The 21,859-nt window shown below is 38.6% G+C and overlaps 1 protein-coding gene across 1 annotated transcript in view; it reads left to right on the top strand.

The window, feature by feature from the left end:
- Smchd1 (structural maintenance of chromosomes flexible hinge domain containing 1) overlaps positions 1 to 21,859 on the top strand; it is a 116,927-nt gene that overhangs the window by 11,619 nt on the left and 83,449 nt on the right. Inside the window, exons 2-9 of the mRNA XM_005373146.1 lie at positions 506 to 581; positions 1,525 to 1,686; positions 5,817 to 5,899; positions 6,705 to 6,835; positions 15,663 to 15,777; positions 15,919 to 16,038; positions 19,226 to 19,392; positions 21,442 to 21,532. Of these exons, the coding sequence (XP_005373203.1) occupies positions 506 to 581; positions 1,525 to 1,686; positions 5,817 to 5,899; positions 6,705 to 6,835; positions 15,663 to 15,777; positions 15,919 to 16,038; positions 19,226 to 19,392; positions 21,442 to 21,532 (945 nt within the window). The remainder of the gene's footprint in view (positions 1 to 505; positions 582 to 1,524; positions 1,687 to 5,816; positions 5,900 to 6,704; positions 6,836 to 15,662; positions 15,778 to 15,918; positions 16,039 to 19,225; positions 19,393 to 21,441; positions 21,533 to 21,859) is intronic.

Raw genomic sequence — 21,859 nt, 5'->3', positions numbered from 1 at the left:
TTAGTGCTATAAAATATTACCCTCTTTTATTTTGTTTTTACATATTTAAATATTTATTCTATATGAAGTAAGTATTACATTATACTTGATAATGGCATGAAATAGCATGTCTTTACCTTTGTGGGCCCTGCTAATGTTAAAACGCTTTAAAAAGGTCCAAATCATTTGACCTTTCTGGAACACCTAGGTATTTCTAGGTGACCGTAGTAAAACCTTGTTAAACAAATAGTTTATATGGCTTTTGCTGGCTCTGCAAAAGCAGAATTTAAAAATGCTGAGTTATATATTCCTTGACAAGTATAGTAATTGCTGCAGGGGTATAATACACTATCAGTATTTTTTTGGTATCAGGAATTGAACTCAGGACCTTGTGTTTACCGGGTAGGCGCTTGTGCTACTGAGTTATATCCCTAGCAACTATCAGTATTTTCACATTCTTGGAAATTTGAATGATATATTTATTTCCTTTGTGTAGTAATTGATTTTATTCACTTACTTTGGACAGACACTTGGCATTTCACCTGAAGAAAAATTCGTTATTACAACAACAAACAGAAAGGAAATTACTTGTGATAATTTTGGTAAGTAAATAATGCTGTTAAGCTAATAGTTTCACATTTAATATGTATCTGTAAAGCAGTAACTTGTGACACAGATGTGTGTCTAAAATTATTGGTGGTGATTAGTCTGTTGGGATGAGGGAAGAAACTGGCTGTGTGTGCATAATTAGTCCAGAAATCATGTTTTTCAAGTGTGATCATAGAATAATAGTTATTATCATCTAGGCCTGCAGATGAGAACTTGATCACCTACCATACATTTTCTGTTTGGGCTCTTAGTAAGTGGATTTTCTTAGCTGAATTGAGTTTTCCCACTTTTTTTTCTATCCCACTACAGTAGTTTCTAGGACCTGCCAGTTTTGTCTCTGTTCTTGTTAGTACCACTCTAATGCAGACCCTCATCTGATTTCTTATGATAGTGTAACTTATTGAGTGTTTCACTTGGGTGAGGTAGTGCACATGTGTAATCCCAGCTACTTGGGAGGCTGAGGCAGAAAAATTCAAAGTTGATGCCAACCTGGGCAATTGAGCAAGACCCTTTATCAAAATAAAATGTTAAAGGGTTGGATATAAGCTCAGTGGTAGAGCCCTGTGCTAGCACACACAAGGCCCTGGGTTTAGTCCCTAGTACTACCCAAAAAAAAAAAAAAAAAATCAAAACAAAAGTAAAGAATTAGATGAGTGGAAGTGTTGCCATCCCTGTTCCATTTGATATTTGATTTAACACAACTGAATTTATAGATCCATTATTTGAAAGTTTGCCTGTACCATTGTTAAAGACATTTCATAGGTAAAATTTGTATATTTGAAACTGCAAGTTCATTGCATTTCTGGTGCTAATATAGCACTTAAAAATTTTTTTTTTGGTGCTGGGTATTGAACTCAGGACCTTGCATTTGCCAAGCAGATGCTGTGCCACTGAGCTATATGCCCCAGTACTTAAAATTTTAATTCATGATTACAGATGAAACTGTTAAAGATGGAGTGACTCTGTACCTGCTACAGTCGGTCAATCAGCTACTGCTCTCAGCTACGAAAGAACGAATTGACTTCCTACCTCACTATGACACACTGGTTAAGAGTGGCATGTATGAATATTATGCAAGTGAAGGACAGAACCCTCTGCGTAAGTATTCCAGTCATACGGAGACAGACTTACTTTCCTTTGTCCCCACTCATGTTGCTTGCCATCACATTTTAGAAATCCTCTCTACTCAGTTAAAGACTGTCTTGTTTTGCAGTAGTGGGGATTGAACCCATGGCTGGGCAAGTCCTGTACCACCGAGCTGCATTCACAATTATTGGGGGGGAACCACTACCACTCACTTTTGAGCTCCTTTGCTCAACTTTATTATAGTTCACTTTTTTCAACTGAAATCATTCTGAGAGTAAAAATATTCTCCTTTAAAGCTAACCTACTAGTAGAACTCATTCCTTTTGAACACACAAAAGATCTTGTACCTGTGTATGTTCCTATCTCGTGTATATTTTTGTCTCCTGACTTATTCTTCCTGGACTCCTATAAACTTCTCCCAATTAAGAAAGTAATTTTTTTTTTTTTTTTTTTTTTGTCTTTTTGAGACAGAGTCTCACTATGTAGTTCAGACTGGCTTTGAACACACTATGTCGCCCAAGCCAGCTTCAAACTCAGGGTGATCCTCCTGCCTCAATCTCCTGAGTACTAAGATTACTGATGTGGGTTACCACACCTAGCTATGAAAGTAATTTTTACCTTGCATTTTTTTGTCTTTTGAGGTAGTGTCTCACTTTGGAGCTCAGGCTGGCCTTGAACTTGTGGTCTTCCTGTCCCAATGGCTGAAGTGCTAGGATTAAAAGTATGTGTCACCACGCCCAGCTACCATGCAAATTTCAATGATTGATTAATTAGTTCTATTAGTACTGGAACCATACTCAGCGCCTTCCATATGCTGGGCAAGTGCCCTCGCATTGGTGTGCACCCCTAGCTCCTACTTTGCAAATTTATGTAACTATAAATATATAACTTTATATAACTTACTTTACATTACAAGTAAGTTTGTGTTGTTTTCTTCATGCCTTTATCATTTTCTTCTACCTTCACTGCTTGCCTTTTTCTGTCTTACGTTAGACCAGAGGTGGTAAACCTGTGGCACTTGTGCCATAGCCAGCTGTTACCATTGAAAGCTCTAAAAGGTTTGTAGTCATGGATAGACTATTTGCTTGCAATCTTTATAAAGTAATTGATTTACCAGATCCTTTTTCTGGACCCTGCTAGGGTGCCTAGTAGTAACAGTACTATTTAAATGTTCATTATACACTTTTGTTTTGTTTTGTTTTGTTTTGTTTTCTGGTACCGGAAATCGAAGTCGAGACTTTGCACTTGCCAGGCAGGCGCTATGCCATGGAGCTAAATCCCCAGCCCCCTATTATTATTATTATTATTTTTTTTAGTTTATACACTTTTTTATTAAAATTGTTTATTTTTTCTCTGCTGGGTATGGTGGCACATGCATATAATTCCAGCACTCTGGGAGGCTGAGGCAGGAGGATTGCTTGAGTCTAGCCTGGGCAACTTAGTCCCTTGCAAAACCTTGTCTAAAAAATAAAAAAAAATTTAAAAGGCCTGGGAACGTAGCCCAGTTTGAAGGCCTGGATTCAGTTTCCAGGGCTGGGGAAAAAAATCATTTCTTTATATGTTCATTATTTCTCATTTGTAGGAAATTATAAATATACACATATATACATATATACAACGTAAAATGTACATGTATCTCTACCACCTAGATGTAACCACCACAAATACTTCAGATTTTTTCATGTTATTTGATCTTTATCTTTTTTAATGGTTTTATGTGATGTATACTTCATTAACTGACTTTTTTGTTTACAAATAAAATAACATCTTTATGAGTCTACATATTTTATGTATATGTATATAAATTTAGATAGTGTGATTTATTTGAACATTTCTATTAGATATTAAGGTTGAAGTATCTCAAGGTTTGGTGTTTATCTTCTCTCTTAGTCCAGTCCAGTTAGATTTGGTGATCAGTCTTACGGCTCTAAATACCATCTTTGTAAATACAATTCTCAGGTGATCATTTTTAGTTCAATATTGGAAATACTGCCATCAGGACTTTTCTCCTGAATTCCATTTTTTATTTTTTATCTTTTGGTCTTTTTTGAGACAGGGTCTCGCTATGCAGTTCAGGCTGGCCTTGAGCTCACTTTGTAGCCCAGGCTGGCCTCATACTCGCAATGCTCCTCCTGCCTCGGCCTTCTGAGTGCTAGGATTACAGGTGTGTGCCACCATGCCCAGCGGTGAATTCCATTTTTCAAAAATTGTTTGTAGTGCTGGGGATTGAACCCAGCGCCTTAGATGTACTAAGCAGGCACTTTGCACCATATGCTCTGTGATTTCCAGTTTTGTGCCTCCCCCCCCCCAGCTGCCCATGTGGCACCTGAACTAGGACATCTAATACAGGCACCCTGAATCTATACTACACATAGTTTTCCCCATCTGAGTTGACCATTATGTGTCATCATATGCCTTCTAGTTGCTGAAGTCAAACATCAGTTTTCACCACTTTTACTGTTCCGACCTGGTCTCAGGCAGCAGGGTATCACTTGGATTACACGGTGACCTCTTAACTGGTCTCTCCCTTGCCATCCTTACTCATATCAGGTTTAAGTAGGCAGGTTGTGTCATCATGGTGAAAGTACTTTGTTTTAATATGCATTAAAGTTTTTCAGTTACCTTCCAGATTTGTTGTGAAATTTTATTCCTGCTATCATGTGAATAAGCAGATCTCCATTTTTAAACTCTTGCTTGGATTTCTGTGACTTTATAGTACACCCTGATCTTTTCCTCCTGTTTCCCTGCTTCTTCTTGACTGTGTGGTGGCTATTTCTTCAAATCTCAGTGATCTTTTCTTTTGTATTTTCCTCTTGTGGACAGAACTGAACCTTAACTACTGCGTCTCCATCAGTGAAGCACAAAGCTTTATAATTGGCTGTCTTTAGTTTGTTAATTCAGGACAGTATCTGCGTCAGCTCCCTGTATAAAACCCCTAATTCACTGAATGTGATTTGGTGTTACAACATTAAATTTAAAGCTGAAGTTTTCTTTTTTCCCTTTCATATTTTCCCTTTATGGGAAATACAATCATTTATTCAGTCTCGTAGAGGCAGAAGTTCAAAATCTTGGATTTCTTCTTTAAAAGTAGATACTATATTCATATTTTTTCCTTTTCTTAAAGAAGTGTCTTTTCCTCCCATTTGCTACGTTATGTTTTTTTTCATTTTCTGGAGCTACTGTCCTTAGCCAGAATATGTATTTGGTTTGTGGTAACTATTGAAATTAGTTTATGAACATAGTCTGTAAGTGTTCAAAGTGATTGGAAGTGCTTGCTGGAGTGGTACTGTGTGGATTAATTGCAACTTTAGTTGGGTTACACGTCTATAGAATTAAGACAAATTTGATATGTTTCTCTTTTAGCATAAAAGAATAAAAATGGGAAATAGTTTAAGTAGTGGTCTTGAAGAAAGGAGAATATAAGATAGTACTGAGCCACAGATAAGGTTTTTTTTTTTAAATGGGGTCTTGCTATGTAGTTCAGGATGGCTTTGAACTCGCTGTGGAGCCCAGACTGGCTTCAAACTGGCAGCGATCCTCCTGTTGAGCCTCCCAGTGCTGGGATTACAGGCCTGTGCCACCACGCCTGACAATACATTGAATATTAAATTCAGTTTATGGGAAAGGAATCGGTAGGGAATCAGTAGCACTTGTGTCAGTTATGAAGACATGTTCTGCACTTGACAAGCTTCTCTTGTTCTTTAAAATGCTGCATCTAGATTAGCACTTAGGTCACACTTTCAGTTATACATTTGACGGTGTGTCTCTAAGTATACTTAGTTTGATTTGTGCGTGAAATAATTACATACCACAGCCTACTGTCTGATTCTCTGGCCATGGTCTTTTGTCTGTCTCGTGTCTTTATGTCTGTCTTCAAAGTCTCGCAGCAGGAGTCCTGGCTGGCTGACTCAGGATGTCTAGTGCCTACAACGACTCGTCGTTGATGATTTGTTATACTGGTTGTGATTGATGATGATGCCTGTGTTGTGTATTGTGTCGTTAAGGCCGGGCTAATACTTCAGTTCTCTGGAAATTAAGAGTGCTGGCTTTAAGAGCCTTCAGAACTTCTTCTACTTTGAGCTTTTATGTGAAGTATTTGGGAGGGAAAAGTTAAGCAGTAATGTTTTCTCAATCTCTTCCAGCATTTGCTCTTGCGGAATTAATTGACAATTCATTGTCTGCAACTTCTCGTAATGTTGGTATTAGAAGAATACAGATCAAATTGGTAAGAAAATAATACATAAGGAATTTTAATTTTTCTAATAATACAAATTGAATAGAGGAAAAATAGGAAAGAAATGAAAAGTAGAAATAATTGTGTGATGTCTCTGCATCTATTGTTAAATTTTTTTCATTGATCCTTTCCCCGACCCCAATATTCAGGATTGAAACTAGGGCATTTGCACTGAGCTATGTTCAAGTACTGTTTTATTTTTTATTTTGAGATAGGATTCTGCTAAGTTGCCATGGTAGGCTTGAATTTGTTATCCTTCTGCCTAAGCCTTCTGAAGTGCTGGGATTATAGGTGTATACCACCATGCCTAGCTTGACAGGTTCTTTTTTCTATACATATGTATATATGTGTATATTTACATTTTGGTTTTTGTGATCTTCTGCTTAACTGTACATTGTATACATTTGACATACAAACATTTTGCAATATACTCCACTTTTGCAGAGTGAGTTATTAGACATAAGTTACATAATCAATCTTGTGTTACTGGCAGATTTTTTTGTATATTTTTGCCATTAGAAGCAGTGCTGAAGTGATGAATATTGTTTGCATGACTGTATACATCTCTGGTTATTTTCTTAAGTTCTGAGGAATGGAATTTTTTGATTTAAGTGATGAAACGTTTTAAGGCTGTGAGTAGGTAGCTCTTCATGAAGTGTCTTTCTGAAAGTTGTCTGACTTTATACTAGCATCAGCAATGTATGAGTGAGCCTATTAAATCGCTTATTTTCATATTTGACTTTTCATGTTTGAAATACTGATGTTTCCTGTCTTTTGAACTTATTTCGTTCCGTAGCTTTTTGATGAAACACAAGGAAAACCTGCGGTTGCAGTGGTGGATAATGGAAGAGGAATGACCTCTAAACAGCTTAACAACTGGGCTGTGTATAGGTTGTCAAAATTTACAAGGCAAGGTGACTTTGAAAGGTTAGAGAATCTTACTTTTTTATGAATAGCAGTGTATTTTAATAAGGATAAAAATTCAGATGTGTCCTTAGATATACATGATACATTAGAGATTTTGCTGTTATCAGCATGTTTAGTTGGGTTTTTTGTTGTATCACTTTTATGGTCAGTATTCAGAAATAGAACCACATCATGCTGTGCCTTTCCATTGAAGGCTTGTATTTCCAGAGGTATCTAGTTCTGTTGGTATGTTGAGTACCTAGAGCGTTCTTCCTTTCCATACTAACTTAAGTGTGATAAAAACTGCTCAGTGGCATAGGGCCTGCCTGGCAAGTGCTAGGTCCTGAGTTTGATTCCTGGTAACCCCACCCCCCCAAATACAGCTGTAGAATGGTGTTTTTTCTTTCTTTTGTCTTTTTGAGACAGGGTCTCACTATGCAGTTCAGGCTGGCCTTGAGCTCACTTTGTAGCCCAGACCGGTCTTGAACTCGCAACGATCCTCCTGCCTCAGCCTCCCGAGAGTTGGGATTACAGGTGTGTGCCACCGCATCTGGCCTAGAATGGTTTTAATGTGGGCTTTGCTCACTTCATGTCACTTAGAAAATGTAGTTCCGTACCCTCACTATTTTTCAACTTTGAGGGCTTTGTTTTCAAAATACCAGTTATTAGGGAGTAGAATTCAGTCATGAGTTTCGTATCATAATATACTTATAAAAAATATCCTGAGGTGTCATAGGGAACATAAAATATGCTAAAAGCTGTTGAGGATAGATATAAAGGTTTAGATTTGTCTGGCATTAGTAGAACACTAGCAAGAAAATCTTTGACCTGCAAGACTTCATATTGTGAGCTATGTTGTGTACTTCAGGTAGTGTTTGTAGAGAGAATCTTTTGGCATTCTTGCTTAGTAATTAGAGTTCATAGCCTGTTCCGCTCTTTTCTCTAGAAGTCACACATTAAGTTCAATCTTAGTAACACGTTAAATTAATGTAGCTATATTAATGTATTAGTACCATATACACTTTCTCAACTTGAAATTTCAGCACCCTTAGAATTTTCATCAAATTCACCATCCGGTGTGTCTTTATTGGGGACAGCCAGGTTGCTGACAGCCAAACCCAGGGTCTCGTGTTGCTGGGCAAGTGCTTTACCTCTGAGCTCATCCCACCCCTCTGGTGGCGTTTGGCCTGGTTTGAATTCTAGCTTTGCCACCTGCTACTTGTGTGATACTGGTTAAGTACTTTTTTTCTCTGTGGCCCAATTTACTTGTGAAATGGAGAAAATAACCCAGAGGTTTGTAAACACAGAGTTAGGATATGTAAAATCCTTAGGACAGAGCCCATCATAATGAACAGATAGTTAGGACAAGCTATCGTCTTAGTCGTTTCTTCATTCCTGGTCTCAGACTTTTCCACAGCCAGCGTTCTTTACCATTTTCGTGAATGTTACCACTTACAGGGTTCATCAGCCAGAGAGAAGGCAAAGACCACCGGGTTTTTTTCTGCGAGGGACTTGCTTTTTTTGTGTGTGTGTGAAGATGGGATTTGGCATTTGATCAGAGTATTAGGCAGAAGGGAAAGGAGAACAGGTGGTAAACTAGGCAAAAAGTTCAGGAAAATATTGGTAAAGTTAGTTGGAAGAGTATAAAGATGTTTTTTACAGTTTGTCACAATGAAACCTTCACGGGATTCTTGGGGGATATTGGCTGGATTTTCTCCAGGTCTTAACACCAACTTTTACTTACTTTTGGCAGAGCTGGGGATTGAACCAGGGCCTTGTGGATTGTAGCAGCCAAAACTTTTGAAACTTAACTTAATGTTAGGGAAATGTTAATTTCTGATAAAAAATCTTTCTGTTGCTGGTTTTGATCCTAGCTTTATAGGGCCTCACTTTATAATTGCAGCATTTGGGCTCCTGAGGCAGGGGGATTTTAAGCTGGAGGCCACCATAGGCTACGTATGGAGACTATGTCTCAAAACACTGAAAAATAAAAAGAATTGATGCCATGGTGGGCTATGGGAAAAGAGGAAATAGAAGGCATGGCGTATAGGTCAGTTGTAAGTTTTGTCTTGTAACTTACGTTATATTAGGGAAACAGAAGGAAACACACACAATTATATTTGTAAGCAAGTAAGTTATTATAGTGTGAAGAAAATGGAAAGTGGTGTGAAAAAGCTGATGGCCACCTCCCTGAAGCAAGCCAGAGAAGAGGCCTCTTTGACTTTATGGTTGGGTTGAGGTTTGAATGGGAAGAGAAATGTCCACAAGGCAATGATAGTGAAATGGCGAGTCTTGCTTTGTGTGAGGGGCAGAAGGGAGACTGTTGTGGTTGGGCCTACAGTACGAAGGGGACAGTCGAGGGAGGTGAGAGGAGAATTTGAATGTGGCAGTACTCTTGGTAACCCTCTTTACCTGACAGCTGCCCTCTCCCTGCACCCTTTTGATGGTGAAGAATTTCAAGCAAACAGATAAGTTGAAAGAACAGTACTAGCTCCCATATCTCCTTTCTTCTTTACCTAGACTTATCAGGTGTTCACACGGTCACATTTATATTGTCTCGCTCCCTCTCTGTCTCCTTTCTTTGAATCATTTGAAGTACTGTGTGTGGCAGGCATTCTGATATTTCAGTCCTTACAGTATAATGTGTGTTCTGACTCCAGGGGCATTTCTCATTTTTGCAACAATGTCTAATGTAATACTTAAATTTTTTTCTATTGTTGTGTCTTTCTAGTCTAGTCTCTTTTACAATAATTCCATCTTTTTGTTTTTTATAATGTCCTTTTTTATTTTTAGAATTCAAGCTAGTCTCTTGTAGAATGGTTGACAACCTGAATCTTAGTGTTTACTCAGTGTTATTTTCTTTACCATGAACATTTGCAAACATACAGAAGAGCTGAAATTGTACAGTGAAGACCTGTATACTTACACCTAGGTTCTGTTATTTGTAGTGCTTTCCCATATACCTGTCTATCCTACCAGCATTAGTATATCTTTTTTGAAGTAGTTCAAAATAAATTATCGATATTCTGCATATATATTCTAATACTTAAAGTGTTGGCATCATTCCTTGGACTTTATAGTTTATATTCTTTATATGCAGTGAAAATTTATATGCAGTGAAAAGTACGTACTTTTTTTTTTTTTTTTGGTACCGGCAGTCGAGCTCAGGACCTTGTGCTTGCCAGCCAGGTTGTGCCGCTGATCTATATCCCTGGCCCAGTACATATCTATTTTAAATATGTCTTCATTGGTTTAGTTTTTTATAGATGATTCACATACCACAGTATTCACTGTATTAAAGAATACAGTTGAGTCATTGTGAGGGTAGTGATGAAGTTGTACAGCCGTCATCCTCAATTTCAGAACATTCTCACTACTTTAAATCTTGTGCCCAGTTTTAATCACTACACTCTCCCCCTCATTCCTGCTAATCACTAATATATTTTGTTTGTTTGCTTTTGCAATACTAGGGTGAACCCAGGTCCTAGAGCATGCTAGGCAAATGCTCTAGTATTCAGCTATTTCTCCAGCCCTTTTTATTTTGAGACAGGGTTTTACTAAATTTCCAAGACTTGTGATCCTTCTGCACCAGCACCTCATAGTTGAGATTACAGGCATGCACCACTACACCTAGCACTAATTGTGTACTTTTTGGGGGTGGGGGGACAGCGTGCTGCTGTGTAGTGCAGACTGGCCTTGAACTCACCATATAGCCCAGGCTGGCCTTAAACTCACCGCACTCCCCCTGCCTCAGCTTCCTAAGTGTTAGGATTACAGGTGTGCACCACCATGCCTGGCTAATGATATACTTTTAATAGTTGTTAATCTATATTTTAGCTGTTTTTCAAGGGATTAGATTAAGCATCTTAATCCTCAACAGTCCAGTTTGGATTAATGCCAATTTAGTGTCTGCAGTGTATAGAAATGTTTCTTCTATATATATGGCTTCCATCCCTTCCCACTATAATGTGCTGTTATTTTCATATAAATGACATATTTACATATTGTAACACCACTGATACTGTTTTATACTTACAGTTTTATGCAGTTATCTTTTAAATAAGATAGAATAGTTACAAATAAAAATACGTTAGTCCTGCCTTTTGTATGTATTTGTAGAGTTGCTTCCACCTTACTTTATTTATCCCTTCATAGGCATTTGGGGTACTCCAGTATCCTTTTCATTTGCCTCTGAAGAACTGTCTTCAGTAGCTGCTGAAGGGTAGATTTGCTAGTGAAGAATTCCTTCAGTTTTATATGTCTGGGAATGTCTTACTCTTGCCATTATTTTTGTGGGCTATTTGTGCGGGTTGACAGTCTTGATTTAAGTACTCTGAGTATGTTAGGCCCCTGCCTTTTGGCTATGTGGTTTCTGGTGAGAAATTAGCTGTAATCTTATTGAGGATTCTTCCCTTTTTTTCTCTCTTCAGTACTGGAGATTGAACCCATGAACCTGAGTTACATCCCCAGTCCGTTATTTTTTTATTATTATTTTTAAGACACGGTCTCACTAAGTTGTTCAGGCTGGTCTACGGCCATACTACCCTGAATGCGCCCGATCTCGTCTGATCTAGGAAGCTAAGCAGGGTTGGGCCTGGTTGGTACTTGGATGGAAGTTGTTCAGGCTATGCCTGAATTTACGATCTTTTTCCTCAGCCCGTGTGCTGGGATTACAGGTGTGCCCTGCTATGCCTGGCAGTGATCCCTTCTGAGTAACAAGTCCCTTTTCCCTTCCTGCTTTCAAGATTCTGTCTCTGATGTATCTCTTTGAGTTCAGTCTATGGATAAATGCGCCATTGTCTTTTATTTGTTTTTGTTGATTTTTGAAGTAGGGTCTCAATCTGTATTACCTGGTGGCCTTGAGCTTGCTGTGTAGTCCAGGCTGGTCTCCTGTTCTTGACCTCCTGCCTTACCCTCCCAAATGCTAGAATTACAGACAGGTATGCGCCGCCATGGTCTGCTCGCTGTGGTTGGTTGATTTATGGAGACAGGATCTTGCTAAGCTGCCAGGTTGCCCTTACAGCCGTCCTACCTCGCTGTCCAGAGTCCTGGGACAGTAGGGTGCCCACCACATCCAGCGGTGGTGGTCTGCTCAGATATTGGTACTGTAGTCTCTCTGGCCTGCTTTCTTTTTTCCTTTTTCTTTTCTGTTTCCTTTTCCTTTTCCCCTTCCTTCCTTCCTTCCTTCCTTCCTTCCTTCCTTCCTTCCTTCCATCCATCCATCCATCCATCCATCCTAGGGATTGAATATAGGGCCTTCACACTGAACTACATTTCCAGCCCTTTTTGTAATTTTTTTTTTCCAGAGGCAGGGTCTTGCTAAGTTGCCCAGGTTGGGCTCAAACATGACATTCTCCTGCTTCTTTTTTTCCGTGCTAGAATTAGATGCACAAGCTGCAGTGCCCAGCTTTCTGGCTTTCTTTTCATTAGTGTTAAAATGGTAACTCCTCTTCCAACCTTTTAATCTGTTGTCTTACTCATTTAGGCAGTAGGTACTTGTATCTTAATATTTGACAGTTTCTGCCTTTAATTGGGACTTTTAGGCCAGTTGTGTTTGTTTGTTTTGTTTTTGGTACTGGGAATTAAACTCAGGACCTTGTACTTGCCAGGCAGGCACTTGCCAGGATATAGGCACTTGCCAGGCAGGCACTTGCCAGGATATAGCCGCTGAGCTATATCCCCAGCCCTAGTTCTGTTTAATGTTGTTGTTGGTATGTTTGGATTTTTATTTTTTTATATTTTTTGAGACAGATCTTGCTGTGGAGTTCAGGCTGGCCTTGAACTCACTGTGTAGCCTAGGCTGGCCTTGAACTCATGGCAATCTTCCTGCCTCAGCCTCTCAAGTGCTAGGGGCATAGTTGGATTTAAACGTAATCTTTTAAATTTTTTTTTCTGGGCTGTTTTATTTTTTTCCTGTTTGTTTCATTTCACATCGAGTATTTTGTGTGTGTGATTCCATTTTATCTCTCTTTTTGTCTGATTATCTACTTACTGTTTTATTGGTAACTTTAGGGTTCTTTAGCATAGTATATCAAGGAATAGTATACCACTTTACACATGCATATGTTATAATGGCATACTTCCATTTACTCTGTATGCTTTTACTTTTATGCATTTTACTTTGACCTGTATTATAAATAGCAAAGCATATCTTTGTTATTTTGCTTCAAATAGTTGCCTCTCTTCAGTGTAAGAAGATTCTCAGTTTCCTGACTTTTCTTGACTTACGTTCCAGTAACATACTGTGCTGTCCCTTTTTTAACCAATCTTTTTTAAAAATTGTGGTAGAATGAAATTCACCATTTTAGCCATTTGAAAGTGTACAGTGCGGTGACATTAATTACATTGTAGTGTTTTGCACCCGTTACTATTAGGTATTTCCAAAGAAGTTTCCCTCTCCACCCCGAAATGAAAAGTCTGCAGTCCCTAAACAGTCACTCCCGACTCTAGGTCCTAGTTACCACAATTCTCGCTTTTACCTCAGTGAAGCTGCCTTTTCCTGGCGCCACCTTCTTGTGGGATTGTGTAGTGCCTGTCCTTTCGTGTCTGATTTATCTTGGTGTAATCTTCACGAGGCTTGTCGCTGTTGCTGTGTACATCAGGTATTGCAGCGCCACTCCCGGATGTGGGCGCATCATTTGCACCGTACTGCTGGGCCACATTGGAAGATGTCTGCTTACAAGTTGGTGGACTTGGGCTTGTTTCTCCCTTTTATCTATTGCATTAGTGCTGCCGTGAACCTTTGTCATGCAAGTACTTGAGTCCCTAAGTTTGTGTTTATCCTTTTAGGATCCACTTTCATTCCTCTGTGTAGAGCTGTCTAGTATCATCTTCTTTCCTCAAGATATTTCTTTAATATTTTTTATAACTTGGGTCTGCTCTTGATTTTTTTTCAGCTTTTTACATTTAACAAAGTCAAGATTTCTTATTTTCCATCACCTTTAAAGATACTGTTGCTAAGCAGAGGTTTTTAAGTTGACTTTTTAAGAAATTTGACCAACTACAGAAAAGATGTCACTCAGTTTTCTTCGGGCTTGCCTAGTTTCTGATAATAAATCTTGTGATAGTCTTAGCTTTGGATCTCAGTGTGTATTATCTTTTTTTAGTCATTGGGGAGTAGTGTGTGTTTTATAGGGTGGGTGTGCATTTCTGCTGGAGGTAAGTGTCCCCACCGCCTGTCCAGGTACTAGGGATTGAAGCCAGGTGTGCTCTGCCACTGGGCTACATCTCCAGCCTTTTTCATTTTTATAATTTTGAATCAGGGTCTCAGTAAGTTGCCCAGGTAGGGCTCAAACTTGTGATCCTCCAGCTTCACTTTCCCAAAGTGCTGGGATTACAAGTGTGTACTATCACACCCACCTATTTTTTTTTTTTTACTGATGATGTCAAGCCCTGCTAGCCAGTTACAATTTTTTGTTCTCACGACCTGTTTTCTCATTCTTCGGTGTTGCTTTTGTTTGGATGTTTATGGTGATGTAGATTTTGTTTTTCTTTGCTTTTTGAGCTCTATTGGTCTTCCTGAATCTGTGAAGCCATATCTGTTGGTTTGAGAATATTTGCAAGTATCCATTATCCCCTTTCTAGAACTACATTAAAACTTGAATGAGGTATTTACCTTTGGTCATTCATATCCTTTAATTTCACCTTAAAATTTTCTTTGTTTCTTATGGGTAAGTTACCTGAATTTATCTTCCTGTTTTCTGAAACCAGCCCCCCCACCCCACAGCAGTGATGTCACATCTGGTATTCTTGGCTTGTTTTTTGTTTTTTTGAGATAGAATCTCGCTAAATTGACCAGCTGGCACCCAAACTCCTGATCCTCTGCCTCATCCTCCTGAGTGCTGCTGTTGTTGTCTTTCCTGTGGTACTGGGGGGCGAACCCGGGCATTGCCTGTACCACAGGACTCTACCACGGAGCCAGAGCCCCTAGCCCTTGCAAAGCTGGTCATGGTGGTGCATGTCTGTAATCCCAGCTGTTTGAGAGGCAGGAGAATCACAGATTGAAGCCAGCGTGGGCAAGTTGGTGAGACCCTGTCTCAAAGTTTACAAAAGGACTAGGGATTATAGTTGACTGGTAGAGCATTTGTGTAGCACGCACAAGAAGGCCCTGAGTTCAATCCCCAGTGCTGTCAAATATAACAATAACAACAATAATAATAATAATAGTGGTTCCAACCTTACCCCAGTTCTGTTGATTTCTAATACCAGGAAACGTCCCTGGTGCCCTTCCCTGTTTGGAAGACCGTAGTTACAGTACAGTAGAAGGCTCCCGTGGCTCTTCATTTGTCATAATGCAGGCAGATGGGAATCTCTTTTGCTCTACTCGCCACTATTTTTTTTTTTTTTTAATTTTAAAGATAAAAGGAGGGAAACATTAACAGACATACAACATTTTACAACATATCACAAGCACAATACAGACAATACAGAGTTACAAACAAAGTGGTAGAGAATTAACAATGGTGGTTGTATTACATATTGATATCTTCAAAGGCCACTATTATTTAGGGAAAATTTTAGTAAGTTGTGAGGTAGCAAACAACTTTGAGGGAAGGTTCTCGATTTATTAGTCCTGTTTGCTGAGAACCTAGGGACCCAAAATTTTAGGCTTCATTTTCATTTCTTACAGTTTCCAGGGAGACCTGGCTCAGCGGTCTAAGGACTGCACTCGGAAAGCCCGCTAGACCAATGATACCTCGATTTGCAGCCCTGCTTCTCCCACGCTTGAGCTTGGGGTGGTAGCTGACTTGGAGATTATTTTGTTAAGATTTAATGAATGTGGTATAGAACTTTCTCTTAGTGTTCAGCAGATTTAAAATCACTGCACTAATGTACTGTTTTCTTGTAGTGATCATTCGGGTTATGTCCGTCCAGTACCAGTTCCACGCAGCTTAAATAGTGATATTTCCTATTTTGGTGTTGGCGGCAAGCAAGCTGTTTTCTTTGTTGGACAATCAGCCAGGGTGAGTGAAAAGGTTTCTTAGAAGTGCAAGTTTATCACAGTATTTTTATGTTGACTAGTTTTAACTGTGAAGAGTTTTTATTTTACTTATTTATCTTTTGTTAAGAGTTTTTAAAGTACTCTTTTTTTTAATATTTGACAGATGATAAGCAAACCTGCAGATTCCCAAGATGTTCATGAGCTTGTGCTTTCTAAAGAAGATTTTGAGAAGAAGGAAAAAAATAAGGAGGCCATATATAGTGGATACATTAGAAACAGAAAGGTATGATACATTTTCACTTGAAATGTAAATGTATTTGAACAGATGACAGAGTGGAACTTTGTTTCCAAATTTATAACAAGACAGGAGGATTGCTGTTTTAAAAATGTAAGGTTAGGGGTATAGCTCGGTGGCTACAAGCACCTGCCTGGCAAGTGTAAGGTCCTGAGTTTGATTCCCGATACATACATACATACAGACATACATAAATAAATAAGAATTTTCCAAATGGGTTACTTAGCTTTTTCATTCTTTTTCCTTTAATCAAGTGAGTAGCAAAAATTTCTTAGACTAAAAGTTTTCATATAGTAAATTGTATCAAAATCTTAATAAGCCTTCTGTCAATTGCTCATTAAGTTGTAAACTTTTACCGGCACTGGGGGAGGCTCAGGAAGAAGGATCACAAACTCACTTCCACCAGCCTGGGCAACTTGGTGACTTAGTGAGATTCTTAGCTCAAAAATAAAGTAAGGGTTAGGGGTGCAGCTTAGTGCAAAGGCCCTGGGATCTGATTCCAGCTGTAAACGTTTTTCTTTGGTCTGATTCTGGGTTTTAAAGTCTTCGTTATAAAATAATCATAGAAGGTAGAGTACAGAGAGAATGTCAGGGTAGTGGACTTTCAGGAAATCTGAGTGCCAGACAGATAAATGAGAAGTGAAAGATTTTTATTGCTAGTTTTTAAATTGTAACATATAATAACAAATTTGAGTCTTAAAAGTGAATACATGGTATTTGTTATATGTTTCTTCAACTTTCTGTTTGAAACTTTTTTATGGGCCAGGGATATAGCTCAGCAGCACAAGTGCCTGTCTGGCAAGCGCAGGGTCCTGAGTTCAATTCCTGGTACCAAAAAAAAAAAGAACTTTTTTTGGTCTTTTGAGAAGGATCTCACTGTGTGGTGGTTTTGAACTTATACATGGCCTAGTCTGGCCTCAGATTTGTGATCCAAGTGCTGGGGTTACAGCTGTGCACCACTGCACCCAGAAAAACCTTTAGTTTTGAACATTTAAAAAGTTGCTGATTTTAAATAAATCATAGAAAATTTTATAGGAAAGTCTAAAAAAAATAAAAATATTCCGTGGGAGAAAAGTTCTGATAGCATTTTGGTGGATTTCCTTTTAGTTTACTTTTTTAGTTTTGATCCTGCTTTTCTTAAATCACCTTTTTGAGTATTTCCCAATTTTATAAAATATGTTAGTATACAGTACATTACTAGCTTTAGAATAGTTTCTTTGAAGATGAATGGTATTTAGCTATTGTTGAGTGTTTAGCATATTTAAAAGATTTTGCACAAAGATATTCATGGCAATATCTTTGTATAGTATTTTTCCTGAATTACAGATTTTTAAAAATACAAATGGCTTTTTTGGGGGGCGGGGTGCCAGGAATCAAACTGAGGACCTTGTGCTTGCTAAGCAGCACCATGCCCCTGAGCTGTATCCCTGGTCCAGAAATGGCTTTTTGGGTTTGTTTGTTCTTGTTTTGACGCTGGGTCTCATTTCAAATGTGCTGTGTAGTGTGAACTGGCCTTGAACTCAAGATCCTCCTTGCTTAGCCTCCCATCTGCTGGGATTACAGGTTTGTGTTTCCAAAGCTGGCAGAATTACAGAACTTTAATAACTGTGACAGTGAATTTGAATTTTTAAAATGTCCATAGTATGTATTAAAAATTGCTTGTCTGAAAGGTTAAACTAAAAAAAAATCATAGATTCCAGCAGTTGTGTATAGACGTGCCAATCAAATCATTTCCTTATTTTTAGAAAAAATGAGAAGCGAAAAGGTAGCACTTTAATAGGTGAAAATAATACCTTTCCTTTAATTACTAGCTGGCTGAACTGTTTTCTTCATGTGTATTAGCCACTTTTATTTTCTATAAATGTAAACATTCTTTCTGTCCAAGAAATTTCCTTAATTTTGCTTTCCTCTGCTTCAAACGTGTTGCATCTGTTTAACGAGTTACATATTCTAGAATATTCCTGTAATTATTCCATCTTCTTGAGCCATTGTAAAGCCTTGTAAAATACATCGGTTGACGTACTGCTTACTATGTTAAAGCAGGTACAAAATGGGAATTAAGAGTTTGAGAGCTCTATAGATTGTATGAAGTGTAGATAGAGCTGGGATATCTTGGTCATGTTTTCTCTAGCTTTTTCCATGTTTTGTGCTCAATTCATCTCAGTAAGCATTTCATCTTTACCAGTGGGTATCTAGTCCTTTTATTCTCTAGAATAGTTCTTTCCAGCTTACATTTATTGAATCTCCTCAACCCTGGTGTTCTTATTTTACAAAACAACCAGTTTCCTTGAGATAATAGTTTAATGTTTGTCTGTGTATTTATTGTATATGTAGAAACATACACAGTGTGTGTGGCCATATATGCATATATCTGTGTAATGGTTAACACATAGACTCTTGCTAAAGATGGAGAAATTTGTGATTCTTAGATCTTTCCCACTTCCTTTGCACAGATCTAGGCAGTCTCTGACAGTGGCCTGGTGCCCACAGTGATCTACTCCCTTTTTTTTTTTTTTTGGTACCGGGCATCAAACTCATGACCTCACACTTGCCAGGCAGGTGCTGTGTCACTGAGCTAACTCCCCAGCCTGATCTACTCCTCCTAAACACAGCATCACTGGGCTAAACCTGTGGGTCCGGACAGCCCCTGGTTGTCTTGATTGTGGAGGGCTGGGCGCTGGCCCTGACTCAGTTAAGTGGTAAGTATCCCAAGCAAAAAGGTTACTCATCCTAAGGTTACTGCCCTCATTTTTTTTTTGTTGTTTGTTTGTTTTTTCTTCTGGTACCAGGAATCGAACTCATGACCTTGCGCTTGCCAGGCAGGCGCTTTGCCGCTGAGCTAAATCCCCAGCCCCTGCCCTCCATTTTTTAAAGAGGCATTTTAAAACTCAGTGTTCGTTTTTACCTTTTCTTTTATGAGCCTAAAATTGGTTTTGCATTGTGAAATAGATGTTTTTATGTGTGCCAGTGCGTTGTCTGTGTGAAAGGTCTCCCATCCTTACAGTTTGGTCACACATGCTCCTAGTTTGTTGTACTGGGACAGTTTCCTCCACATTTTACTGAAGATTGTTTTGGCAGCCTGCCCAAGTGAATCACATTAAAATTAATATAATAATTACCTGTATAATTATAATTTACATGGTATAATCTGTTATATTTGTATTCACTCTTGTAGCCATCTGATTCCGTTCATATTATAAATGACGATGAACGATTTCTACATAATCTTATCTTAGAGGAGAAGGAAAAAGATAGCTTTACTGCTGTGGTTATTACAGGGGTACAAACAGAACATATACAGTACCTGAAAAACTATTTCCATCTTTGGACTCGACAGTTAGCGTAAGTAATTATATTTCGTTCATGAAATGTTGCTACTTTTTAAAGATAGAAAACATTACAGATAATGCTGAAGCCTCTTGGTTATCATTTTTGTCTAATTTTCTTCCTTTTAGTACAGAATCCAGTATTTTGATGTTGGTGTCAAAAGGATTCTCTATTCATTTATTCTGTGAATGTTATAGATCACCTGACCATTGAGGCACTGGATATTTGACACTTGTTATGAAATGAAAAATGAACCTCCGAATTTATCAAATTTAGCTGTGTTACTGCTATGCCCCTGTTGTGTGCTGCTTTTCTGTAGTATGTTTACAGTCTTGTGCACTGCATTTTTTGTCTGCCTTCATTCAGTGAATCTTTTCATTCACTGTTTCATCTTTATTTTCTAGAGGAATAACTGCTCATAGTAAATGCTGAGCAGACGTTTAGCACATGCATGCATCGAGCCCATTAAAAAATACATGTGTGTAGTATATATCCTATTAGTAATACTTAAATCATTGTGTGTTTATTCTGGTAAAGCAGTACGTATGTCCATTAGACCAAATCAGAGGAATATTTATGTAATGGCTATGAGCTTTTTCGTATGCCTGTAGGATAGGATACATAACATTTATTGGACTGTTTCCATAATACACATCATCTGAATTACTGTTTTGTGAAATTGGTACATCTGTACAATATTCATATTCCCCCCTCCCCCGCCTCCTTTGGTACTGGAGACTCAACCCAACACTTCCCCACTGGACCATTCCCAGCACTTTCATATTTTGACACGGGTCTCACTCAGATGCTGCAGTGCCTAGGCTGGGCTCAAAACTTGGCATTCTCCTGCCTCAGCTTCCCGGAGTGCCACATGCCACCATACCTGGCATCAGTGGCATATTAAAGAGTTGCTGTAACCCATATATATATATGGGGTTTTTTAGGTACCAGGAATCAAACTCAAGACCTCGTGCTTGCCAGGCAGGTGCTGTGCTGCTGAGCTATATCCGCAGCCCTAAAGATACATTTTAAGTAATCTTAATTCACCAAAATATGGTTAACTTTTACTTAAAAAATAAGGTAGCAATGATTTTTGAAGTGGTGGTTTTCAGTAGGGTGTTGTTGTACAATGTAGTAGTTTTGTCTTTTGGAATGTGTTGGTCCGTGTTGTCCCGTGTCTCCCCCCACCCCCTCGTACGGGGAATCGAACTATTGAACTTACGACCTTGCACTTGCCAGGCAGGCGCTGTGCCGCTGAGCTAAATCCCCAGCCCCTGTCTTTTGAAATGTTGAGATAAGATTGTTTCAGTGCCATAGAAGAGAAAATATGAAAGTTCTAGAATATTCTCCTGCTGAGATTATTTAAAGATACGCAGTTTAGTCTAGTCCCATTTGAATACTTTCTTAACAGGTAGCATTATAGATCCTTGCCTTCTAGTTTGTAATTATTTGATAAACTGTACTTTGTGGCAGTACAAAGTATGTGAGTTTTGAAGTTGGAAAGGCTTGGATTGAAGCCTTCCTCCTCTTAACTGTAGTGCTGTGACCTTATAATTTAACATGCACTTCTTGCCCCCCACTTTCTGTATCTATAAAATGAGATGTAAAAGTACCTACATTTTCAGCCGGGCGTGGTAGCGCATGCCTCTAATCCCAGTACTCGAGAGGCTGAGGCAGGAGGATCGTTGCAAGTTCGAGGCCAGCCTGGGCTACAAAGTGAGCTCAAGGCCAGTCTGAACTGCATAGTGAGACCCTGTCTCAGAAAGACCAAAAAAAAAAAAAAAAAGTACCTGCATTTTCAGAATTACTTTTAACATTGGGTTAATGTATTAAAAAATTCAGAAGGTGGGGTTGGCTCAGGATGTAGATCCGTGGTAGATGACCTGCTGAGTGTGTGTGTAGTTCTGGGTTTGATCCCCAGGACCAGAAAAAGTCTAATGAAACCAAGGTGTTTGGCACTTAGAAAGTGCTATTAAATAGAGCTGTAAAATTGTTTTTGGTAGAAGATTATACAAACTATAATTTATGTGAGTTGAAAGTATAAAGTTATTTTTCTTTTTCTAGGCATATTTATCATTATTATATTCATGGACCAAAAGGAAATGAAATATGTACATCAAAAGAAGTTGGACCTTTCAACAATATTGATATTGAAGTAAGATAAGAACCCAGTTTAAAATATGAAAAATACAAATGACCAGATAATTGCACCAGTCCCACACAACTCTGGATGACAAAAATCAGACAACAACTCTGTCCTTGTGTGTAACCAGTATACTTTGGTTATTTGGTATCCGGATGAAAAGATCATTCCTGGATAGTCAGTTTATTAATCTTTGCCGTAGTACTCTCTTTTTCCTGTCCTATAGAGAAAGAAATTGATGTTGATCATCAGGTCTTTTTTTGTTTTTTTTGTTTGTTTGTTTTGTTTTTGGTTTTTCTCCAGTACCGGGAATCGAACTCACGACCTTGCGCTTGCCAG

The sequence above is a fragment of the Chinchilla lanigera genome, unplaced genomic scaffold, assembly GCF_000276665.1.
Source record: "Chinchilla lanigera isolate Chin_1 unplaced genomic scaffold, ChiLan1.0 scaffold00001, whole genome shotgun sequence".
NCBI lineage: Eukaryota > Metazoa > Chordata > Mammalia > Rodentia > Chinchillidae > Chinchilla > Chinchilla lanigera.
Note: the sequence above shows the minus strand (reverse complement) of the source record. Positions and strands in the feature narration are given on the sequence as shown.